General features: G+C 43.6%; 2 protein-coding genes across 6 annotated transcripts; both read right to left on the bottom strand.

The window, feature by feature from the left end:
• Window positions 1-584: 584 nt before the first annotated feature.
• LOC308310014 (E3 ubiquitin-protein ligase RNF34-like) lies at window positions 585-25,137 on the bottom strand. 5 transcript variants are annotated; one of them, XM_080756039.1, is made up of 10 exons: window positions 25,064-25,137; window positions 24,095-24,224; window positions 23,721-23,794; window positions 9,693-9,911; window positions 7,160-7,678; window positions 3,734-3,796; window positions 3,138-3,339; window positions 3,003-3,029; window positions 2,834-2,881; window positions 585-1,908 (listed from the first exon to the last, which is right to left on the bottom strand). In XM_080756039.1, exons 2-10 carry the CDS (start codon window positions 24,159-24,161, stop codon window positions 1,724-1,726), a joined length of 1,404 nt encoding a protein of 467 aa, XP_080612165.1. In that variant the 5' UTR covers window positions 24,162-24,224; window positions 25,064-25,137; the 3' UTR covers window positions 585-1,723. The 5 variants fall into 5 exon arrangements, with proteins under 5 accessions (XP_080612165.1, XP_080612168.1, XP_080612166.1 ...); XM_080756042.1 differs by having other exon boundaries at window positions 24,108-24,224; XM_080756040.1 differs by lacking the exon at window positions 3,734-3,796.
• LOC308310420 (rabenosyn-5-like) lies at window positions 20,732-23,503 on the bottom strand (the record flags this gene model as incomplete). Its single annotated transcript, XM_080756763.1, has 2 exons — window positions 20,732-22,889; window positions 23,481-23,503. 2 exons carry the CDS (start codon window positions 23,501-23,503, stop codon window positions 20,732-20,734), a joined length of 2,181 nt encoding a protein of 726 aa, XP_080612889.1.
• Window positions 25,138-25,392: the final 255 nt, after the last annotated feature.

The raw sequence follows: 25,392 nt of genomic DNA, 5'->3' as shown, positions 1-25,392 counted from the left end.
TAATTCTCAATCCATTTTGAACCCTCAGTTTGATATGTGTTATTATAGGACATGCGGACCCCAATTATTTTTCTCTCAGACCCCAACCTACACGGTAAAATCCTCAGTGTTCATTTAACTCTGAGTGTACAAAATGGAACCAAATATAAGAGTCAATTTGGCTCCATTTGTACACTCTCAGAGTTACAGATCTGTAAGGATCCACTTGGTTCCTAACTTTGGGTCATCTAGCTGGGGACCTCCTGGAAACCGCTCAATGACCCCCTGGCCGGGACCACACTTTGAGAACCAGTGTGCATGGTGAGCCAGGGACATAGCTTGGCTAAAGCCAGAACCAATCAGCCGTTGGCAAAAGAAAATGCGATTTGAGTCTGGCTTATTAGCCAGGCTACCAGGGACACACATAAGCTTTTATCCAAGTTAAACAAAATCTGAGCTGAGTGTGCTGCTGTTTGCATTTGAAGTACGGTGGGCAGATGGTAATGCAACAATAATTTAATCAGGCTAATTAAAAACGATGCGGATGTTCAAATGTTTTTTTAATAACAAAGAAAGAAACAAATAAACATTCTCGGGGGAAAGAAAAGAACAGTCTGTATCAATTAAAACCACACTTGCTGGTTGTGAGATATATTGGAAGCTTTACCCAAATGTAATTGATTGAAGGCATTACGTTTGCCACCTTACAGCCTCCCCTACCATAATTATGTGTATTCGTAAGACAAGATGATGACACAATAAAATCCTCAGAGTTAATTTAACTCTGAGAGTGCAAAAAATGGTAGTTAACCACTTACTTTGTCGCGCGACTTTGTCGTGTTGCCTGGCGAGAGGAGCAGACCTAGTACAAGATGTGTTGTGAACTTGTGATCTTGTAGAGCTCCATTTAGAAATGTTTTCCCCTACACCGGCATGCCCAAAATAGGGACATCAGGTCCGTGAACGTGGTTAAATTAACCGTGAGGATTCTACTATGATGTTATCTGGTGGTGCTATTTAGATGGCTGCATGGTGACACTAAGAGACACAAACAGACAAGACAATTAGTGACTCAGTCACACACACAGAAGTCTCTTCTTAATTTCCGATATTGCACATAAAGAACACTGAGAGGGAGACACAGCCTGGTGTGGTAGGAATGTACTGTAAAATATATCAACTCTAAAACCTCGGATAACAAGGTCTCTTATAGTCATCGCCCTATGACAGCTTTTCTCCACTGCTGAGCAGTAGAACAACCAACCCACTTCCAGTAGGCTATCCATGGGACCACTTCCCCTCCATTGGTTTATAAATCATGAAACACAATCTGTAACGAATCGGTGTAAAGGAACAGAGACAGAAGAGAGATAGTGGGGAGTGGGCAGTGTCCCAGTTCATTTGATGAGAGTCCACAGCACTGAAGGTTTGATTATACTTTGTTGCGCACGGTGTCACATTCCGAAACTAGCTATTTTCGGTGCACGACACTGGCACACAACTAGAAGTATAAATCAGGCTTGAGAAGAGAGAGAGAGAGCTCACAGGGGAGGAGAACAGTTGGACCTAGCAGGGGGAAACAAACCGTAGTGGGCAGGGCTATAGGCAACAGTCTGGTCTTCAAGGCCCAAGCTGGGCACAAGGTTTGGGGGAGAATGTGCATGGACAGCCCGTTCACCCGTTCTCTAACTTTCTCTCTCTTTTCCCCTCTCTCTCGGCTTACACTCAGTTTATTTATTTTTCCTTAAGACTTGAAGACGTGCACAGCCCGCACAACGTATTGCCTGCAGATGGGGCACTCGCTCATCCTCTTCCCACATTTTGTACAGGTGACCATGTGACCACACTCTAGCAACACACAGTCAATGACAGCGTCCATGCAGATGCGGCACAGGTTCTCGTCAGAGGCCAGCTGAGCTCTCACACCGTCTGTGGACAGATAAAACGGCAAGCAATAACTTAATAATACAACAAAGAATGAGTCAATGATGTAATATGAATAATGAAGATACGATCAATTCTGACACCCTGAAGAGGTTTTGTATGCACATCAAACGATAATGGTCGATTATGGTTGTTTTGGATCAACTCAATTGATCACCTTAAATCAGCTTAATCTGATCATCTGGTAACAGTAAATCAAGAAGAGGTGGTAGCCCGCCCCTAGTTTATAGCCTACTTTTTGCTTCGTCACATAATGGCGTTACTCATTTGCTTGAAAATCAATTATTTTCAGTGCGGGCAAAGCATAAATTATGCTTTACATGTGAAAAATTCCCCCTGCATTTGCTCCCCTGGCTCCGTTCACATGCAGTAGCGTAAGTTCAAGAAGCCAATGAAGCGGTAATTAATAAGTCCAGTGCTGCAGTATAGCATGTCTGGTATGACTCCAGATCAGCACTTAACATTTTAAGTGGCGCAATATCACCGTGAAGCCCTTTCAATTGACAAGGGTGTCTAGGGACACAAGGATTATAAAAGCAGTCCCACCTGATAAGGGACAAGGCACTACTAAAATAAAATGATGGCTCATGAAGACATAAAAAGCTCTTAGGAACATGCATTAATGACAGCGTGAGAGAGAGAGAGAGAGACCGTCCTTCCGGACAAAGTGAGCGGATGCAAACTGAGGACGCAGAAATGTCAGTGACAATTATGTTGAAAAAGAAACAGCAGGAGGGTCAAAATGATAATATATAGGATGATATAAAGGATAGTAATTTGGTTATAGCATGCCATTTCTACGTAGAAAGTCCTGCTTCAGACAAATATGAGTACTGTGTTTCTGTGCAGATGGGAACAGGTGGCGTATTTGCCATGAGAAAGGGGGGCAGACGCTATTAAAATGTCTTACCTCCAACTCCACTGTTGCAGATACTTGTAGGTGGGGGGTATGCTACCACTTCATATATGAAAAGGGGCAGTAATACAAATAAGCTATTAGTAGTCTAAGATACAGTACAAGAAAGCAAAATAATTGTGCAACTTAACATATCTACAGATGAATAAATAACAATATTTACCTGCTGTTATGCTGCTCACATTTTCCACTGGAAGAAAGAGAAGAAATTACCCTTTTACTTGCGCTGAACGTACACAGCAGTGACCAAGACCATATTAGTTTATTCCCAAATATGAAGTAAAAGCAAAACTCTTACTGGACTTCCTGTTTTGCTCATTTTCTCTGTAGAGGCGATGCACTCGCTCCAACAGCTCCCACTTCTCACAACATCCAGAGTAGTTGACAAAGTTCCTGGCTAGAATCTCTTTGAGCTGGCGGACAGAGAGGTTTTCTATAGCGTCCTCATTGTCCAGATCGGAGAGCGAGGCCCTGATCCTCCTCTGTGTTGCTGGGCTGATCTATAACAACACAATTAACAGTACAGACAGAGACAGTAAACACTACAGACACACACTGAAAGGAGTTGTTCCAGGTATTGGAATTGAAGCAAGGTTGCCTTTTTATACAGAATAGAGTGCCGCGCTACGAGCTTTTAGACCTGATATTTTTGAAAAATCGTGAAAATATGGTGCAAATCTTTGACTATAATCTTTAGTTTTTAAGTCAAATCTTTGTTTCTGGGGTCCCTGGAACAACATTTCAGATGGGGGTCTGCGGCCAAATACAGATAATTCTGGGGGTCCTTGACATGAAAAAGGTTGAGCACCACTGACATAGGTTTTTTAGAAAACTTTTTTTTTTTTAGAATCGGCCTCAGTGACTTTAAAACTGACTTTAAAAGGTTAACCTTACGTCTATGATAGTTTCGGTGTGCTCCAAGTTTAAAAGGGAGACAGTTGGAGTATCCGCCTGCTCCTGAAACACAACAGAGAACAACACATACAGAACAATCTGTCAGTTGGACATTTCAAAGAAAGTAGCATAGCCCAATACGATTGTAGCTTAAGGCCAATACATGTTCGTTTCGGACACCTGGGGGTGCAGTTCTGAGAATAAAGTTCAGAGACAAAGTTCGGAACAAGGTTCGGACATCGGAAGGAACGTGTATTTCCCTTTAGTCACTGCAAATCAGTTTGATTTATGATTTCAGCCTGTTGGATTCATTTAACCCATTTTTGGCGGGAACCCTTTTTGGTGTTAGCATTATGTTATGCTTTCGCTATTGAAAAATCACACTTGTGTGAACTGAGTGGTGCAATTCCCCCCCCCCCCCCCCCCCCCCCACACCTCTCTCTCTCTCCCTCTCTCTCTCATTAGCAGGCAGCAGGCATAGCACTATCCCTCTCTGTTTCTGGCGCCCCCTACTGGTACTAATAAGTCATATACTCGTGCTCAGATACACATAGGTAGGTAGGTACGTACGCACGGACATTGCTGGTTGTAGGAGTGGTTGCAGATCTACAAGATCTACGAGCTTGTAGGTCTGCTATTTTTTTTTAATCTAAGAACCACTGACATAGAAACAGCTTTTTCAGAAAACTAGAATCTGATCTCAGGTCAAAATGGATTAAAACAGGAGCGTGCCAATGATTGATAAATGATTACAAAAAAAAGATGATCATAATTAAAGATATCCTCAATCAGCTAAAAGGAAATGTATGATATGCTGTTTAAGCAGTCTTGGTTAGGCAGTCCACACGCTAAATTTAATTTATATCAACCACTAACTCAACAAGTATAATGATTCTCTTTGAAGGATTTGCCCGTTGGAAGGTGAATAAATGGGAATAAACTATTTCCATTTAGTATGGAGGTTATTTGTTATCGACGTGGTTTGCATTAACTCAGCCCTTATTAGCGCACTGTAGAGACAATGTAGTACACATAATGATACGCATATCTCCCTCCTCCATTGCTCTTTGCATCTGTCATGCAAAAAAGCAATTAGCTAATGGTTGCAAGAAGCCTTTCCTGAGTGTGACATTGCACTGGGGACACTTTATGCACCCTTTATGTTTATGAGACTAAAGATTATCTCCTCTCCATCTACCCCCCCCCCCCCCCCCCGCATCACCCCCCCCCCCCCGCCCCATGCGTCCATCAAATTCCAGCAGACATGGACAACTCTCAGCATGCCCCTGTGTTAATAATGCATCTGTCAGCTTGTTGCTAGACGACTCCTTCCCTCTGCCTAGATCACACCCAGCAAGCCAAATGACGTCATGGTGACGTTGTGATGACGTCCTCCGGTGACGTTCAGGACTAGGCCAGATCACAGCCCATATGGGGATGGTCTTTACGTTCAGGACTAGGCCAGATCACAGCCCATATGGGGATGGTCTTTACGTTCAGGACTAGGCCAGATCACAGCCCATATGGGGATGGTCTTTACGTTCAGGACTAGGCCAGATCACAGCCCATATGGGGATGGTCTTTATGTTCAGGACTAGGCCAGATCACAGCCCATATGGGGATGGTCTTTACGTTCAGGACTAGGCCAGATCACAGCCCATATGGGGATGGTCTTTACGTTCAGGACTAGGCCAGATCACAGCCCATATGGGGATGGTCTTTATGTTCAGGACTAGGCCAGATCACAGCCCATATGGGGATGGTCTTTACGTTCAGGACTAGGCCAGATCACAGCCCATATGGGGATGGTCTTTACGTTCAGGACTAGGCCAGATCACAGCCCATATGGGGATGGTCTTTACGTTCAGGACTAGGCCAGATCACAGCCCATATGGGGATGGTCTTTACGCCACTCTCTCGCTGAGAACGGCCCTAGAATAGAATCAGGTTCACATCACTGTCCGTCAGTCATGCAAGCCATGCAAGGCACCAACCAGCACATCGGGAGCAATGTGGGGTTCAGTGTCTTGCCCAAGGACACTTCGACATGTAGACAGGAGGAGCTGGGATTCGAACCGCCAACCCATGGACGACCTGCTCTACCTCCTGAGCCACAGTCGCCCCTGGTTTGTTTATGGTTACATGACCGGACTCCCAGTAGCCAATTTTAATATAGGAGGATATGTATTATTATTATTATGTCATATTTTCCATTTCTATAGGCTACGATAAAATAAAAGCTTTTTAACACAGGGGATCTCAAACTTTTCCATGCCAAGGACCCCCAAATTGTGGCTTAAAAATAAATATCAATCAATGACAAGACCAAAATAGGAATCATAAAAGAATGGTATGATTCTTTCATGATTCTTGTATTTGTGTATTTAACTGTCCTTTCCAGAAGCCCCCACTTCGCACCCCCCAGGGGGGGGCTCCACATCCCACACTTTCTATCATGAAACAATGAGGGAGTAAGAGAGATGAGTGCAGGAACGTCATAGTCTTTCATTCAGCTGTTCGGTTGCAGCTGTGATGCCAGGGGTGGCGTTATAAACCTGAGTGAGTGAGTGTTACATAACTGAGCCTATTTGACCTAAAAAGGCCAAAGGACTTAAGGCCTGCTGCTGGCTGGTTTGGGAGCTGCACACACACACACACACACACACACACACACACACACACACACAACAAACTCAGATGTTTCCAGCTATCACATGGACATGAGAACATCACCGTACACGTTTTCCACATGGACAGGGAGAAGGGTGATTTAGCTATGCATTGCCATGTGTAAAATGTTTCATGTCAGTGTTTCATACCAGGGACTTCAGCAACAGCAAAAGCAACACTGTTCTGTGTCACAGATTGGGCTTAATTTACCATTGAAAGGAATCATCATCATGGATAAAGGAAGGTCACATTTAAACATGGTGATGTAAGTGTTTGTTTCCAGCGGTGTAACTAGACGTCAGTAGGCACTGACGTAGGCTGGCCAGCGCAGGCCCGGCTGACGCAATTGCGTTACGCTAGTTACGCCCCTGGTTTGTTCATGTGTACATACGTACGTACGTACGTGTATATATATACATATACAGTATATATGAGAATATTTGTTTTTAATTTATAACGTTTGTTGGAATAACGTTTGTTGGAACGCACAGCCATGTCAGAGGCACCATGGAGGATTCAAACCCCTGTCCTGTGCCACCCGATTTCTCCAGTTGCGTGTGTTTGAGAGAAAACGTGTGTGTGCGCACGCACGCACGCACATTGTACTGCATTATGCATACAAGCAGTCAGACAGATTTGTACTTCGTCATACGCCGGTGTCACACGCTCCAAAATAGCCGATCTGCATGCTTTTAGGTCAGCTATTTTTGGAGCAAGACACCATCGTACGGCAACGTATAATAAGTGGGACTATACCTGGCTGGTGGTCCCTGAGCTGTCACTCCGACTGAGCACATCTCCCTGAGAGGCGGACAGAACTGACTGTTCAGAGGGGGAGCGATGGGTGGAGGGCGGCGAGGCGTGCAGTGAGTGGGGAAGCGAATGCAGACTGTCTGTTTCTGCTCCTCCCTCCTCCTCCTCCTCGTCCACCACCACCACCACCACCCCCTCCACATCCACATCCTCCACCTCACGTGGCTCCACGTCATTCCCGTCCTCATCCTCGTCTTCCTCCTCCAGCGGCATGGGCGTGTCCCCCGCGCCCTGATGGCAAAGCACCAGGTCCACCAGGTCCTGCTTCTCCCTGCAAGTGTCCGTGGGAATGTTGCGCAGGAGGAGGTACTGGCGCAGGTCCTTGACGCGCAGCTGCATGAGCCGAGGCCTCTGGAAGGCCGTGCCGCGGAGCAGGTGACAGGTGGTGCAGCAGCGCAGGTTCTCCCGCAGCACCGAGCTGCACAGGGCACAGAAGCTCTTCTTACAGTCACAGCAGAGGTGCTGTTGGACGGTGGAGAGAGAGAGAGAGGTAGAGGTAGAGAGAGAGAGGTTAGAGGTCAGTGAGAGAGAGAAAATGGCATGATGCGGTCCTACTCTGTTTCTTGTCACTCTAGCTCAGAATCAGCTAATCAGAATAGCTACAGTACATTGTATAGTGTTGAGTATAGTACAGTGTTGATTTCTAGTGATATGTTTTCTACTGTCAAGCGCCATAGTATTCCACATAGCTTTTGTGTAACTGACCAATGCCCAATGGGTCACGTTCGCAAACAAAACAGCCAATGAAGGCCGTCCTAAATCATATTATCATCACGGGATACCGCTTCCAAGAACTGTTATCACAAATATATCCTTATATCTTTAGCATCTCAATAGTTCATTGCAGCTTCGCTGGAGTCATGTTTAAACTCACTGACACAGAGCTGAGCTGAACTGTCCGTGTAAATGAACAGAATGGAAGCACAATATGGCAGGAATTATTTTCATATCACTGACGTGCAAATGTTCTCATTATCGCTAGCGTGCGTGCGTGTGTGTGTGTGTGTGTGTGTGTGAGTGTGGGCATGTGTGCATCGGTGTGTATAATGTGTACGTGCGTGCATGCGTGTGTGCGTGCGTGCAAATGTGCTCTGGTTCACGTTAAAATGACCCCAAATATGTTTGAAATATCCGCTTTCCGTCTTAGTTCAGCAATAACAAAGTTCGGTGCTCGTGTGGCGAACCCAGGTTCAAATACTGGTTAGGACATAAATCTTATAGATTGCAGCTTTAATTGCAGTGGCATTAAGTCATGCTGTGCCAGTGATGAAAGCTCTGGAGTAGCCTCGTTCTCCTCACACCTGTTGCCATGCCAATGGTAGGTTAGATCCCCCTGGACACGACCAGTTGTGTGAAATTTATCACACTGAAAAAGGAGGTCCTATTAATTAATACAAATGACTGAAGAAAGCATGTGCGTGTGTAGCTGTGGCATTGTCTACTTGGGCTTCTATGTGCATCACAGATTCTCTGGTTCAGGTGAGTAATATTGCCCTTCTAATGCATCTTGTGGAATAGTTTTTATGTTATTATTATTTTTCAATAGAATTAATTAAATAAAGTAAAGAACCATACCTCCAACCTTGCTCCAACCGTGTTAGTTAGATTCTAGTAATATACTACTCTGCCATTAGGACTGGTAATAATGTTTTATTCACTAAAAGTTATAGATTGCAGTCGGGTGACTCTGTTCAGAGGAAACCTTGGCCTGCAATTAATATTTCATGCCTCCGTGCTGCAAAATCTATAATCTGTCTCAATTGTTGGCATCAAAACCACTACCGCTGCCACCATCAAGACAGTTTGCAGATATCTGTTGCTTTCTCATTTGACTAAACCTTTGGTGCTCTTTTATGGCGGTTTTAAAGGAGGGTAGGGACTATGGAGTCACACTTTAAAGGAGGGTAGGGACTATGGAGTCACATTTTTTGATGGCATTTTGTAGGGAATTCCACATTTTGGTGGCATAATAGAATGAATTCATCCCCATGTTTGTGCCAAATCTGGGCAGAATGAGATCAGTCTTGTGTTGTGACCGTGCAGGGCGTTATACTCACTCTTTTTCAAGTACATCATCATAATCATAACTGATACATTACTGGCTGCTGTATATTTGGTTAAGTGCCTAAATCTAAATGAGCTGATCTACAATCTCACAAAGTGTCACTGCGTGAGCGTTGTGTGTGTGTTGTGTGAGCTAATGTAGGTGTGCGTTCCCGACGACTAAACATACAGCAACGTCTTTACTCCGGGGTGCGTACGCTTTTCCGACCAGTCATTGGTCCGACATGTGGAAAACGACCGGATTCAGGTTGGCGAACATGCGTTTAGGTTGGCGAACATGCATTAAGGTTTGGCAAACATGCGCTGCTCCGTGCTTGCGGTTAAGGTTAGGCTAAAGTTTGAGGTAGGTTGTCGTTGTCGGACCAGTGACTGGTCGGAACTTACTAGTACTGCACCACTTTGTCCCTCTCACCTTGCGTCTGAAGACGGAGAAGGCGAGTCCACAGGCCTTGCACAGCTGCCCGGCGCTTCCTGAGCTGGTGGGGGGATAGGTGGAGTACCCCGCGCTGGGGGCGAAGCGGAAGGGCCCGGCCCCGGCTCCGAACCCCGGCTGCTGCGCCCGCACCGTGCCCGTGCCCATCACCTCGTTCAGCAACCCGCAGCATGACGCCCACATGGACGATGCCCCCGCCTGTGGTGAACGCGCGCACACACGCACACGCACACACGCATCCCTTACCATAAGCTAATTAAGCTTTTCCCCTTGGCTTGATACATAATTGATGGGAAAGGTAACTCAACCCTCTCTTCGTTAAGCACTCAGACAGAAATCTCAACGTGCTTTTTTGCTGCTCCCACACAATCTTTTTATTTATTTAAAATACTCAGGTGAGCTGGGATGTAAGTTAATGCAGGATGTGAAAGAAGTTATGATTATTGTATACGATAAAGTAGTGTGTGACGTGAGAGAGAGAGAGAGAGAGAGAGAGAGTGCTAAGCGGGTGATTATTGTCTTTCAGGTAAGGGATGTTTCAAATAAATTGCCATTAAAAACTCTTATTAACTACTTAGATCCTATATACTTTGGAGACTTGTATGTCCACCAGTAGTCTATCCTTGGCCCACTCCTTTTTGCAATCTAAACCAAATCTCTTTACAGAAAGTTTAGAAACTCTGCAGAGTTAAGTTTCCCATTTTACACAATGAGGTCAACAAGGCCATAAAGGCAACTCAATAACAAAACACAGACTTATAATTAGTCGAATGCAAGGCATGCTTGGGTGAGGTGACACTATATGCACATAATTACCTATGGATAATCTATGAAGCGTTGTGCAAAGACACAAATCAAAGCAGTGAACCGGTACAATGAACGAGCACGCAGCAGATCTGTTGCGTCAGTTCACTGACCACAAGACTGGACAGAGACAGGGAAGTCAAGATGGCCGTGATCTGATCTGAGCTTCAGCTCCTTGGAGAATACTGATGAGAGAGGGGAGGGGAGGGGTGGGGGGGCAGGGAGGAGAATATGTCTTCTGTTCCAGGGTCTGGGGAATCAATAGCTGACACCAGCAAACTGTATACTCTCCGTGGTTCCCGGCACACAACGGAGCACAATGGATTCCACATAAGGCCAGCCGCCCAGCCCAGACTACATCTCTTCACAAGACAGTGCTCAGCTCTGAGATTCTGTGACAATCACACATTATTAGTGCAATACATAGAACTATACAAAACAAAAACCTTATGAATGCTTTTTTGAGGGACACTAGCACCTCCTATATCCAGCTTTTAGTGTATGTTCACAAACTTTATCCTACACAATTAAACATTAAATTCCTATTGACAATGGATGGTGAATTTTACGTCTGAGCAAATAGGCATACTGTCTATTTTTGTCCTACACAAACATTAAATAAATTCCCATCGACGATGAATGTAGAATTTTACGGCTTAGTGTCTATTTTATGTCATGATGATGTATGATGATAAGAGCGCCCCTCACTTCACACGGGTGTGATGGTAGGATATACATTACATAAATAATAATAATAACTAGAAAAGTCACAATTTTGTAAATTTGCAGTGTGGTTGCCGCAGTCGCTTACATAGGCCCCTCCCACTAATATTGTCAGCCAATTACAATGTCACGTTACCCCTGTGATCATGCGTAAGTAAGTCGGAGGGGATATATCCCCTAAAAATCATGTTCTTGCAACAAACGGTTATATTTTCCCTTTTTAGCCCCGTCTTGGTCGATGTGTCCTTCAGATATTTAAGTGATGTGGAAATTCCGTAACGCTTGAATAATTGGTCTTTTGACCATTTGTCATAATAATAATAATATATACACATTACATTACATAATCATAATGTATTATATATACATTAGTAAATAAAAACAAATGTTTACAAGTTTTATGTTATGGAGGCTATTTTGTACAGTAAGCCACAGCACCGTTCCAAATTAATTTTATTTTTTCTGGCCAGCCAACTCGCCGGACCCCATTGAGAATCTATGGGGTACTGTCAAGAGGAAGATGAGGAGCACCAGACCCAAAAACAAAGAAGAGCTGATAGCAAGCATAAGGAAACCTGGGCTTCCATAACTCCCGGGCAATGTTTTAATCTGAATGCCACATTAAGAAATTAGGATCACATCAAATCAATCAATGTAAATCTATGAATGGTTTAGCTCCCACATTGTTGACATGCTCACTGGAATACACACTGAGCAGATCCCTTACATCATCAGAAATAGGACTCCTCATTAAACCTAGAGTCCTAGACTAATGCCTTCAGTCATTATGGTCCTACTCTATGGAATTCTGTACCCCTTGAATTAAGGTCTGCTAGAACAGTGTCTTCTTTTCTTCTGAAGACATACGGTTTCTCTTTTCACAAGCTTTTGGGTGTGTGGCTGTATCTTATCCTTAATAATTAATATGTTCTCATCCTATAAGTTATTTCTTTTAAAATCTCGTAACGTTTTTATACAGAGTATGTTACCAGTAAGACGCCTGAGGGAGAGAAGCGTGCACGCATCCACCTCATTGACAGCAAACTGCTGGCGCTTTGGCATGGGGGGTCAGATCAACATTCTGTATTGGCCATATAAGGAGCATTTCTTGAGTGTACAGGGTTTGATGAGGTCAGATCAACATATGGAACAGGTCAGCTCCATACAGTATATGGAGATCTAATGGTGGTAGCGGGGACATTCTCATGAGTGTACAGGGTTTCATTTTCGGCCCGTTGAGAACTCTAGTTTTCGCCGGCTGCACTAATAACTTTGGGGCAGGCCTGTCTAGAGTTTGAATTTGGAATGGACAGGTATAAGTAAAAAAGGAAGGATGGATGGGGAAGGATCAACATATGGACAAATATCCATATATGGAGATCTAAGGGTTTGAGGTCAGATGTAGAGTTGCTGGCCAATACTGATCACATCAGGGATATCCATATATGGGCTTAACTGCGACAGCAGGTCGCATTTATTATGACATCAGGGTCTCCACATCTCCATCCCTGATGATGTCACATGATGTCATGAGACCTGAATACCATATATGGGGGTTTGCCTGGGGTGACCAACCAACACACTGACGGGAAATGCACGATTCCATAGTAAATGCACAAATAACGGGCTGCTTTACGTGTTTTCTTTCTTCTCATCGTTTTATCTTTGCCTATTTTTGTCTCCACCAGGCCGAAGGCATGGGGAGAGAGTATGTTTTGCACTCTGTCCGTCCGTCCGTCCGTGAACAGCTAATCTCTGGCACCGTTGCCTTGATCACAGCCATACTCTGCACTCCCTGAATGCCAGAGCTGAACCTCTGCCCCAAAGTTTTCACATTGGCCTGTTAAAGCACCACCAGGAGGCCGCTTTGTGCAAAACATTTTTTTGACAGTACACCTACATACATATTTTTGTCCAAACATCATGCAAATTGGTACACATTTTCTAATATTACTCCTTCAGATTGTATTAATTTCACGCAAATCGTACCGATTTGATCTCCATAGTCATGTGATCAAGACGGGTTTGTTTGATTTCTCATAATCCATCCTGATTGGCTACGATTGGCTTCTAAAGTTGTCAGGAGTATAGCCTCCTAAACAAACCTTGCCAAACCCAGAAGAGCACTTTTTCTAGTTGTCTTTATTTTGAAGCACATTTTCGGATACAATTATATACCGGTATAATATATATATTAACATTTAAAAAACAGCCTAAAATAATATTTAGTGCATCCAGTACTCTGGTGGCTGAGCAGAATGAGCTACTACTACAGTGTGGCCATGATGAAATCATCTCTATTTGGCTCCATGCCAGGGGCAAAGCTTTCCTCTGTCACCTCAATTAGCACCCGTCCCTATAAGCCCTGTCTGCAGGGAGGGAATGTCAAAACGTACGAGTGACAACTGCAAACAAGGTCCACATGATCTACATGACTCTCTGTGGCTACTTGTATCTTATATTATTGAAATTGGCATCTTATTATATTAAAATTGGCATGTGGGTGGGGGTGGGCATCACAAAACAATGACACAAAACGTAACACCATGGGTTTGACTGGCCAACAAATGTCACACAAACGTGACATCTAGATTTGTTTGGCTAAAACAAAATGACACGGAAAATGTCACAAACGTGACATCCGGATTTGATTGGCCAAGCTCTGCGGGCTCTGTTCTCAATGTCCAGCCCACAAAGAGGCCTGAACATAAATTAGTTACATTTACATTGTCCTGGACCCATCTTTGAGAACCACTTAGCTGGTCTTAGCAAGCGTCTGTTGTCTCCTGATTTTATTTACTGAAATGCACCTTTCAGATGTCCTATGCTTGTGTTCAGTGTTAACTATAGACTCTTCTATAGTGGACTAAATCAGGGGTTCTCAACGTTTTTGGCTGGGGTCTCCCGGAAATGCTTTGACCGCTACAATAACTTTAATAGAGAAAATATATCATACACAGAGTATACTAAAACCAGATATAATCATTAAGGAAAGTTTATGCAGGCACTATGTGTACTATGTAAACTCTAAATTCCCATTTCCAAAATCCAATTTTTTAATCATCTGGGGACCCTCCAAAATAATTTCGGGACCCCCCCGAGGGGTCTGTTTCCCTTGATGTTTTAATCGTGTGATGTTTCTTTCTTTTACGCATTATAAATAAAATCCATTATCATTAGCCAAGTTATCAAGCATTCATAATTCCATCCGATGTCTCCAATTCCTGTTTACCCCCCTCCTGCGTGCATCTCTCTCTCTCTCTCTCTCTCTCTCTGAGGAAATCCCATTCACACTATGTTATTAGCTAGCAGACTATCAAGACTTCCTCCTGACAGGGGTTGCAAAGTAATTTTCAGTAAAACAAAATGTGATCAACCTCACTCATTCCTCTTAATCTGTATTTAAATAGATGTACACAATTTAACACCAATCGACAATATCTTCTTCTCTTCTAAGAACAGTGAGTTGTGGTTGCCAAACCAAATTGTTTTTGTTTAATGGCACAGACAATTCTATCATTTTAAAATGTGGCTATCCTATTTCATAACGAGGGCCTGACATTTACCCCGCTATTCTCCTGGCTCTGTATCACATTTCATAACAATCTCAGATTTCTTAATCCATTTTAGAATACAAAACTGGATCATGTCAGTCCTAAGTGACTTCTCTTGGACTGGTGCTTTGTGTTACAATCGGTGCTGTGTGACAAAGCTTTATGATGGGCAAATTAAAGTAAAAATAATATAGGCTTGGGAGCACAGTTCAGCAACTGGAAAACGAGACTAAATAATTACATTAGCCTACACTACATCATGAATTATTCTGTGTTATTAAATCATTACAGCCTGAACTTAGCCTACTGTAAAATGTAGGTGAATTTTTAGTATGGTTTAGTCAGTCTAATTAAATGATTAACTTCAAACCAACACAAAAGCAAGTAGTACTAGTGCAATCTCTTTTCATGATTTCAGCTCAGTGTTATATGTTCACTGTTCAGTCAGTCCCTCATGGGCAGAAAAACTTATTTTAAAAGTACTACACCATGCAAAGTACTACAACACATATCTTCTAAAACAGTGATTCTCAAACATTTTCATGTCAAAGACCTCCCAAATGTATGTACTGTACATTACTTGCATGCATTGACAATGAATGGAGAATTTTACGGTGTTTTACGGCATGATGATGTACGATGATAAGAGTGCCCCTCACTTCACCCGGGTGTTTAAGGGCCGCTAGCCCCTTCTATAAACAGCTTTTGTCCACACACGTCTCAATAATTGCCATTGACAATGAAAGGGGAATTCCGGTCAAATGTCCGCTAAAATCTTGTCCCCGCCCGTCTTAATATTTGCCATTGACAATGAACGGAGAAATTACGTCAGAATTCCGCTAAATATGGCGTAAATTAAACATCAAAACATTAAACGCCATTGACATTAAAGGGAAAATTGACGTCATATGTAAACGAGCAAATCAGCCAACGAGTCACAGGCAGCAGGCATTCTGATTGGCCAGTATGAGATGATTCATGATGATGTATGATGATAAGAGCTGATAATTCCGCTAAATATGACGTATATTAAACATCAAAACATTCAACGCCATTGACATTGAAGGGAAAACTTACGTCATATGTAAACGAGCAAATCGGCTAACCAATCACATGTTGGTGGGCGCTCTTGGCCAATAATGTCTACATAAGGTACCACCTTATGTACCTTATGTAGCAATGTCAAATGTCCGCTAACATAAATTGATGTACGATGACAAGAGCGCCCCTCATTTCACACGGGTGTGATTTTTAATAAACAAAGTAGCCTGTGAAGTAGGGTTAAAGTGGTTACACAGATTTTGATGCCATTAATAATTTAGCTGGGGACTTCCTGGAACCCCCTCAGTGACGCTGTGGGTCCCAATGCAGAACCACTGTTCTCCAACACTGAATCTTTCAGAGCTTGGTTCTGGCCATATGCCAGAAGGGCTGACCAGTCATAGGGCCGGACGGGGCTGAGCCATAACAATAAGAAAAAGTAATTAAAAAAAAGACTTCTGGGCCGGTGAAGACCATGCACAAATGCCAGTGCCGATTTCCTGTGCCAGTCCATGCCTGCTATGGTTATAATTTCAACTTTGGTTAAGTGGGTTTAAAGCGTAAAAGAAAATAAGTCAAATTAATCCAATCCCAATTTATTATTACAATGTTATTATGCTTTTATTAATGCATATTAGCCTACTGCGTTTACCAGCATATTACCACCGATCATCATCATTGTGACATGGCGGGCTTATTTATCTTTATCTTATAATAACTGCAGCACAGAGAGATGAATTCAAATGACAAAATACCTGCAACTGTGGTCTAGTCAAGACGTGATGATGACATTCCCTCAGTCACTGACTGCAGTTCATTAAATAGACAGCATCACGATTAAGACATTGCATTGTCATCTGTGGTCCAGTCAGTGGGCTTTGGGGACGAACTGGGAAGTGCCACACACAGACCACACTGTCACTGACTGAGCTGAGTTCAGAGAATAAAGCTCATTTTACCTGCTACAATGTGCCTGGGATGTATAGCTATAGGCTACTGTAATTGAACATGCGGTGCAGGAAATAGAACGCTCATCTTAGGTAGCCAACATATAACGTCTGAAAATAACCGATCTATAAGCTTTATAGCGACGTACGCGTTGTGCGCTTGTATAGATCTGTATCAAATCTGTAGCCTATAAATCAGTGCATAAATCCCATCACATTGGCACATAACAGACAACCGCAATGACATAGCGGTGCAAAAATGACAATACAACATCAATGAACATGCATCGATAATTGTCATTGATATGATGTCATGGTAATTTCTTTTTACAGGCAATGAATAATAATAGTTTATCGGACACAGGGGCATAATCTGATATAGTGGGATGATCCTTTCCTCATTGGTGCATTCTAGCAAAGAAGTTACTAAACGCAAAACTACCATCGTCTCGACATCATCACATTATTAAGTTAAAATAGGAATATGGCATTACCTTCATTGCAATTCCCGGGTGAGGAATTCGCCGAGTAACAATATCAGAGCAACCATTGCAAGGGCACGGGGAAAGCTCAAACCATTACCTATTCCCTCTCCAGCTCCGCCAGTGTATTGTGGAATAAACATAACGTAATGGACGGGAAAGAACTGACCAATCGCTGATTTGGAAGAGGGGAAACGCCGAGGTACTTCGTCGCGCGTCGGTGTCGCGCGCCGAGAGCACGGCTCTCCAAGCTCACCGCGCGTCGCAGACGCGACCCGCGGTGAGCTTGGAGAGCCGCTATAGCTCGACGCGCGACACCACATCGCGCGGCGGACGGAGCAGCATAAATGTAGTCTTTAATGACAGTTATCTTTAGCAGCCAATCGTCTTTTAGATCGCCGTGTAGTGGGCGGTCCAGGCCGTATCCCGTGCGTAAACACGCACGTCTGTGGGCAGCCCTGATTGATTTGTTATAGTAATGCACTTGCACGACCGTGTCGCTCGCCGAGAATAGCCGACCAAATCACCAAAATATGTAATATTTCATTGAACAGGAACACTTAACTGACAACTGCACAGAAAGCAAAACATATAGGCCTAGGCTATTTGTCATTTTCTCTTTTGGTCCCAAATGTAACTGCAATCTTTTCCTAATGCAATGAATGTGTCAGACTGAACCCAATATAGCCACTGTAATTCTGTAAATAAATAATATAGAAAATAAATTGAGTCCAGTGGGGCCTGAAATAGCTGCATGTGTTGTGTGCGTGTGTGTGTGTGAGAGAGAGAGAGCGCGTGCGTGCGTCTCTCGCGGGGAAAAAGGAAAACCTGCAGTCTGCAGTAGGAAGATTACAGGAGCTTACAGTAGGCTACTTTCATTACATCATCAATTGCTACTGTAAGCCCCCAGGGGGCACTACATTTCCACACTGCACCATGCTACCACTGGCAGACTCTGGGGAATATAGGCTTCCCCCATTAAACAAAGCCATATAGGACATGAACCATTGACCATTCACCTGCACACTGCTCCAGCATGTAGTATATCAATACGACCAAGCTGAGGCATAGGCTACTGTGCAGGACATGTGTTCCAAAGGCCCTTTACGGATTACAGCAGTGTACTAAATTCCAACCAGTCATTGGTCCGACAACGTACCTCAAACCATAACCATAACCGCAAGCACGGAGCAGCGCATGTTCGCCAACCTTAATCCGGTCGTTTTCCACATGTCGGACCAATGACTGGTCGGAAAAGCGTACGGACCTCTCATGGACGTCACCCCATGAAAATGTTCATTTCCCAGTTTGAAAACATTTTGTATTCAAACAACTAAGAGATCTTAGTTGTTGAAACAGTTTAATTTCACCAGCTAGAAGTTACCCCAATGATAAATGTAATGTAAGCCTGTATACTGTATGTAATTTAGCTAGATTTCACTATCTTCACTGTTATTACCCCACCTACAGTGTACTGTACAGTGTACCGTTATCAGGGTCACTGGTGCACAAACTTCTAGTAAAGTACATTGACCACTGAACCACGAGACACACCATAACACCTACATGTGATCCTTCTCTCAGACTCGCAGCATATATTTAACCCTGATACAGTGAGTAGACAATGATTTCAGTTGGCTGGATAATATGGCTACATTATTTCCAGAAGATGTTGAGAAAATGACTCCAATCTGTTTCTTTATGCATGAGATGAGTAAGTACTGTAGATGATAATGGCCAATGTCATTGTGGTATGACAATCTAGCTGTGTGTTCCAGTGTCATTTTTATCTCCATTTCCATAAAAGGAACACAGGCAGACTAACGGATACAGAGATCTCCATCTCTGAAGTGCACCGTCCTAGTACTACTAAGTGTTAAATACTAGCTCTATATTCTGATAGTACTCATCCTATCCTACATAATGGAAACCTCTGCCATCATAACCTGTCTGTTCTGCCCGGTTCTCCTCAGTTCTCAGTGGTTGGAGCAATTGATTTGAATTTGCCATTCATTCATTAGTACAGTATACTGTATGCACAATATAACGACATCCGTTTTTCACTTTCCCAAAATGTAAGCTGTTTATTAGCACTTTTATGTAAACACTGGAGATTCGGAGTTCGGCCTATGGGATCTAACGTTGCCATGGTTACAGACATGTAATGTTGCATGCGTGTGTTGTTCATGTGTGTGTGTGTGTGTGTGTGTGTGTGTGTGTGTTGGAACTGTTGCAACACAGGCAGTGTTTGTTCAGTAACAGGAGCTCTTTATTAAACAGATTAAACAGAAAATACATTTTTAGGTCGGTATACCATTTTATCCAATCAGAATAGAGAATTCAGAAATGAGCAGCAGACATTGGCAGACAAATTGGAACTGGAACACTAGCCTATAGAAAAGCTGATAAATGGGTACTCTTTATGATTGGCTTCGTCACCTACCTGAAAATGTATTTACTGAATATTAAAGAGCTGGAGAGACAGACCCCCGTTACTGAACAAACACTCTACAGCAATGATTATAATAGTGCTTTAAGTTTGTCCAAAACAAGAACGTTTTATTTGGCATTTAGCTGTTTTTAATCTGCATTGGCTAATATTGTGTGTTCATGTTACCAAACAAACACATACTTTGCTTTACAAATAACACTCTCTCCTGATGGAAGTGACATCATCACATGCATCACACATATTGTTGCTCCAATGTGGATCTCATCTCGGACTTAAATGTGGTCATGCGACATCAATCATTGATGATGTCAGTTATCGATCCATGTCATAACCCACATTTGGAGTCATATGTCATAGATCATAGATGTGTCATCATATACTCTATGACATATCTATGACGTATGTTTCCAGATTTGATTTCCATTATAATGTTAGTAGTGATTACGTACTGTATGTCTCCCGATTAGATTGTCCCATTGACTTTCATTATGTTTGTAGTTACTAGTAAGAGGTAGGGTTAAGTGATATAGTTGTCTTTAAAACAAAACAATATCACTTACCTCTTAGTAATAATGATAAAAGCATAACATACAAATCCTTGAGGGCTTGTTTCCATTTTGGTCATATTAAAAGGTTAATAATATAGCCTAAAACAGTGGTACGGTTAAGATTAGTTGACACTAGCGTCTGTACTACTCTGTAGTTGCCCCATGGCACAAATTTGATGAATTCATGAGACTTCCAAGACTGCCAAATTACATAAGGTTGCAGACATATTCCCATTCAAAAGATCCATTTGGCAACTGCATGGAAAAAACTAGTTATTTTTAAGTGGTATTTTAAGTGGTGTCTCCATTCTACCAAAATAGCTGATGGTTACTGCCAACAATGCCTTTTACAAATGCATTTGTAGTGCTTGTACAGGGTGGAAACAACTGTAGACATGTCATACTAGTACTACTCAACTAGTGGCAGTACATCAAGTACAGCTGACCTTGGCCTCACTGTGAGGGATTCAAAGTGAGGACCAGGTGTTAACATGTTTTTCTTTCTCCTTCTGTTCCTGCAAGGTGCGCTGCAGCTCTCTCAGGTTCTCCAGCAGCAGCTCCACCTCATCCAGGCGGCTGTTGCGCTTGGCATCAAAGATGTAGGCCCGAATGTTGTCAATCTGCTGCAGAAGCAGCTCCTCCTCGATCAAATCGATGTCTTGCAGAACCTCCTCCTTGTCCGTTCCATCGAAGGGGTTGGTCGAGACCCAGGCCTCAGTGAAGGGGCTGCTGGAATCGCTTTTCTCCTCAAAGGGATTGTACTCTTTACCATTGGTTGCCTGACACTCCTTCTGGATGCCCTTGAAGAAGGGATTGGACATGTGCTCCTTTATGGGATTGAACTTCTGTTGTTCACCTCCAGGAGGAGCCAGATGTCCACCTAAACTTATTAGCCTCGGGGGCATCTCCTGTACAGTGAAAGTTTGGATTGCCTTTAAAGAAAGCGGGTTCCCTTCAACTTCAGGGGTTAGTTTTTCTGCTGGCTCTTCATATTGGTCCTGTCGTAGGTTCCCTGCATGACCCAAGTCCCGAGAGTTCTCCCAGAAGATGGACAGAGTTGGGGCCATGTGCTCCATCTCCTCCCTCTCTTGAGCCTCAAAGTGCTCAATCTCATCCTGCTGCAAGCTCTCGTCCATGTCCAGCTTCTCGAAGAGAGTAATGGCGAGGCTGGTTTGTTGCTGATCGTACTCGTCCTTTAGCTGTCGCAAGTTATTATCTAACATTACCACCTCGTCCATATGATGGGCCTCCTGCGCCTGATGCAGAAATGACTGTACTTTTTCTATCTGCTGCAGCAGAGGGTCTTTAAAATAGCTCTGTGTGTGGAAGACGTCTGAGGAGGTGATGTGCGGGGCTGCAGGGGCCTGGGGAAGCTCTCTGTTGGTGTTGGAGGCATGATGGTTCTTCTCGGACTCCTGCCTCCTCTTCTCTTGCTCTTGTTTCCTCTTTTCTTTCAGATTCTCATACTTCTCCTTAGTGGGTAAAGACATCAAGCCAAATAGCTTCTCCTGGACAAACAGTGTAACAGTATAGTGGACCATTTTCTGCAGCTGGAGGGTGTTGGGACGTGGCGGTGGGTCATCATTAACTCTGAGTGTTAAGATCCTCTTACTCAGCGCATCAATTAAATCATAGTATTTGAGTACTTCCATTCTCAATCCACCGGCAGTGTCTAGATTGTATGCCGTCTCTCCAGCATTGAGAGATTCGCTCATTCGGATGTACTCCGGAGCCCTCTCGTCCACTTTGTCCATACACGACCTCAGCCTCTCATAAAGTGTGACTATGTCAGGCATGTGGTCCTTCTCCAACTTCTGCTGTCTCTTCAGCAGGCTGTCCATGCAGTGCTGACAGCAGCGAATCCTCTCATTGTCCTTTTCCTCCCGCATGGAGGTGACACTGCTCAGGCTGCTGACACCACTACTCCTAGAGCCCATGCCACCACCACCACCACCCCCTGCCGGGGGCACCTGGGATTTACCAAGGCTTCCGGGTCCACACAGGGCCTCCGGTGTCACACTTATTATCTCATAAGCCAGCGACAGGGGAACAAACTCTATGCACTTCCAGCACATGATGGAGCCACAGAGACGGCAGTGGTGTCGTCTGCTAAGGATTCTGAACTTCTGCCCACAGTCGGGACAGAAGGGCACATACGAGTCAATCACCCATGGCGCTACGCATTTCTCTATTGCTCTGATTTTGGCAGCATCAACGTTGGTCCGGTCAATAGACGTCAGCGTCTTCAGATTCACGATGAGTTTATTGACCTCTGTAACGTTATGCTCTACCCGCGCTGCCCGGTGTCTTTTGAAGAAGTCCAAATGATTTCTGGTGGCTCCCAGTTCCTGAGGTGCCCACATGTATGGGTCCACTCCACCACAGTAATAGCTGTGGGTATCGGGCCTGTCTTCAACGTTCCACTTCAGTAATTTATCTTTGGCTTTCTTAGCCTTCTGAGCCAGTCTTTTGAGCACATGGTGGTCCGCCCCCGAGTGCTCCACTCCATAGTGGTCCTGGAGTTGGTAGAATGAGTGCAGGTCTTTCAGGCACAGCGGGCAGAGGAAGCCCTCCTTTATATCCAATATGGGGGGATCCTGCTTCAGACTGCACCTCTGCACAGCACTGGGCGTGCAGACCACCCCAATTGTGTTGTTGGCAGTTTGGATTATCTTGCCAAATCAAAATGACCTACAGTATTACATCATAATAATAGCCCAGGAGTTTATCTGGATGTGATAATAAGTGGGGAGTTTAAGAGAGCAGAGTGTGACCTATGTGATGATGTCACTTCAGTCAGGTTTAGTTAACCACTTAAAACAGTAAGATGCCCTAAAGGGCGAGGTCACGTGCACGCATCCGCCTGGGTGACGGCAGACTGCTGGGCGAGTGCTGCCGCTTTGGATCAACATATGGAATGAATTCTGTACTGGCCATATATGGAGCGTGTCTTGAGTGTACAGGGTTTGATGAGGTCAGATCATCATGCATGGAATGTATGGAATGTCAGAACAGGTCAACTCCATATATGGAGATCTAAGGGTTTGAGGTTTAAGGTCAGATGTAGAGTTTCCATACAGATGAGGTCAGTGTCGTGATCTTCATATATGGAGATGGCCATATATGGTGGCGTGGCCATATATGGAGGCATGATGTCACAAGGCGTGAGGTGTGATGTCACGAGGCGCGACCACATATTATGGAGGCATGACCAACGGACAGGAGATGCAGGTTTTCATAGTAAATGAAGGATTCTTATGCCAACATATACATCTACATTTGAGGTATAGCTACTTTGCAACACAGTCAACACTGGTGCACAGTGTGTGTGTGTGTGTGTGTGTGTGTGTGTGTGTGTGTGTGTGTGTGTGTGTGTGTGTGACTGTGTGTGTGTGTGTGTGTGTGTGTGTGTGTGTGTGTGTGTGTGTGTGTGTGTGTGTGTGCAAGAACACTCACCACAAAACACGCTCGCCCTGGGTCAAATCCGACGACCTCTGCGTCTGAGCGGTCGGACCCACAAATACGGCGACCTAGGAATGGTCGGACCAACCATGTATAAATGGTGTATAAATACATGTTTTAAAAGATATGAGACACTGCTGATAATCTTGTTTGAAAAAGTTTAAGTTTGTTATTTTAATTTGGCCTGGAGGATGGAGATGACCACCCTGATGTTAAGGCCAGGGCAAGTATATTTTATTTTTTGTTGTTGTACAAGGTTTTTATTGTAAAGCTCTGTCAAGGAAATGTGGAATGCTTGTACATTTAAGGACATCATAAACCAAGCCTAGTAGTCATTTCTATAGTGTTTGTTCAGTAACAGGGCTCACTTATTATAATTACCAGTGTCCTGGGGTTGTCAATCAATGCATTTGGCGCCATCGTGTGGTCAACCATCCAGGTGCTCCTCCTCTTCTCCGGACCTGGGATGGGATAGAATAGAATAGATACATCCTGGACCTGTAGTAGGAAACAACAAATAGTTTCAGTTATTTGATTGATTGAACAATGTCTTTATTTTCCTTTTTCCACACAAATGACAAATATGATTGCTTTGTAGTGCCAGTCTAATTGAAGGAAAACGACCCCAGGTGGTTCAGTATGGTAATGGTTCATTCTTTGTTGACTTTTCTTTAGTGATGACTTGCAGTTTGTTACTGTATGTGTGGTGTGGTTCTTCTACCTTCTACACAAACACAAATTCCATTCCACGGCTTCCCAAGCCGAGAGATTTTTTTTACCTGTACTATATTTGTACCTGTACTTTGAGATTTTTCCTGTACTTTTAAACAGAGAGAGAGGGGGGGAGGAGGTAAAGTGTCTAGTTATAGAGAGTTGAGGGGGCCCACGGGGGGTCTCTTTTGTTTGAGTGTGCTGGATCGTTGATTCGTTACTACAACAAGAACAACGGGTACGTGTAAGGATACATGTAGGAATTGAATTCGGTATAACAATTAGCCACACATCATAAACATGCAAATAGCCTACAGTAGCCTACATGTTAGCCACTATAATAGCATGCATGAAACAAAACAGCCAGCTCAAAAAAGACTCATATAAAACCCAAATGTCTCTAAGAATTGCAGGTTAAAGAACAAAACAATCCAACAAAAAGATGCACAAGTTGGTCAGAGGACTGCATGAGGAGGTCTAAAAACTACAAAATAATTCGTAACAGCATGTCTCTGAGCTGATTGTCCTCGTCCTCGATCGCTCTCAAACAACTGTCTAGTTATTCGAAACTGTCTGTGAAAAGCAACATGGCTTCACAATCACAGCAATAATATCAAATAACTCACTCAGCATTACGTTGGTCGTGGGCATTTCCACAATGCATTTGTGTCCTGCAGGCTGCAGCAGGCGTAATGAAAGCTCTGATATCTGTTGGTTTGTAATATGGGATAAGTCATTGGGAGATGCTAAACACAGCGCTGCGCATCCATAAACACGCCACTGGGTGGGGTATTCTATCAAACTAAAAAGACAGAGATGCAACTCTGCTGAGATTTTAACATCTTATTTAGGCTATTTATTATTGATACATTTTGATTAAACTACGGCATATCTTTAGTTTACTGACATTTCAAAAATACAATGGCTTAGAATCTTTATGTTATGCTTTCTACTG

Source organism: Protomyctophum bolini (genome assembly GCF_963924005.1).
Source record: "Protomyctophum bolini genome assembly, chromosome: 22".
NCBI lineage: Eukaryota > Metazoa > Chordata > Actinopteri > Myctophiformes > Myctophidae > Protomyctophum > Protomyctophum bolini.
The sequence above is the reverse complement of the archived record's forward strand: the minus strand, read 5'-3'. Positions and strand labels throughout refer to the sequence as shown.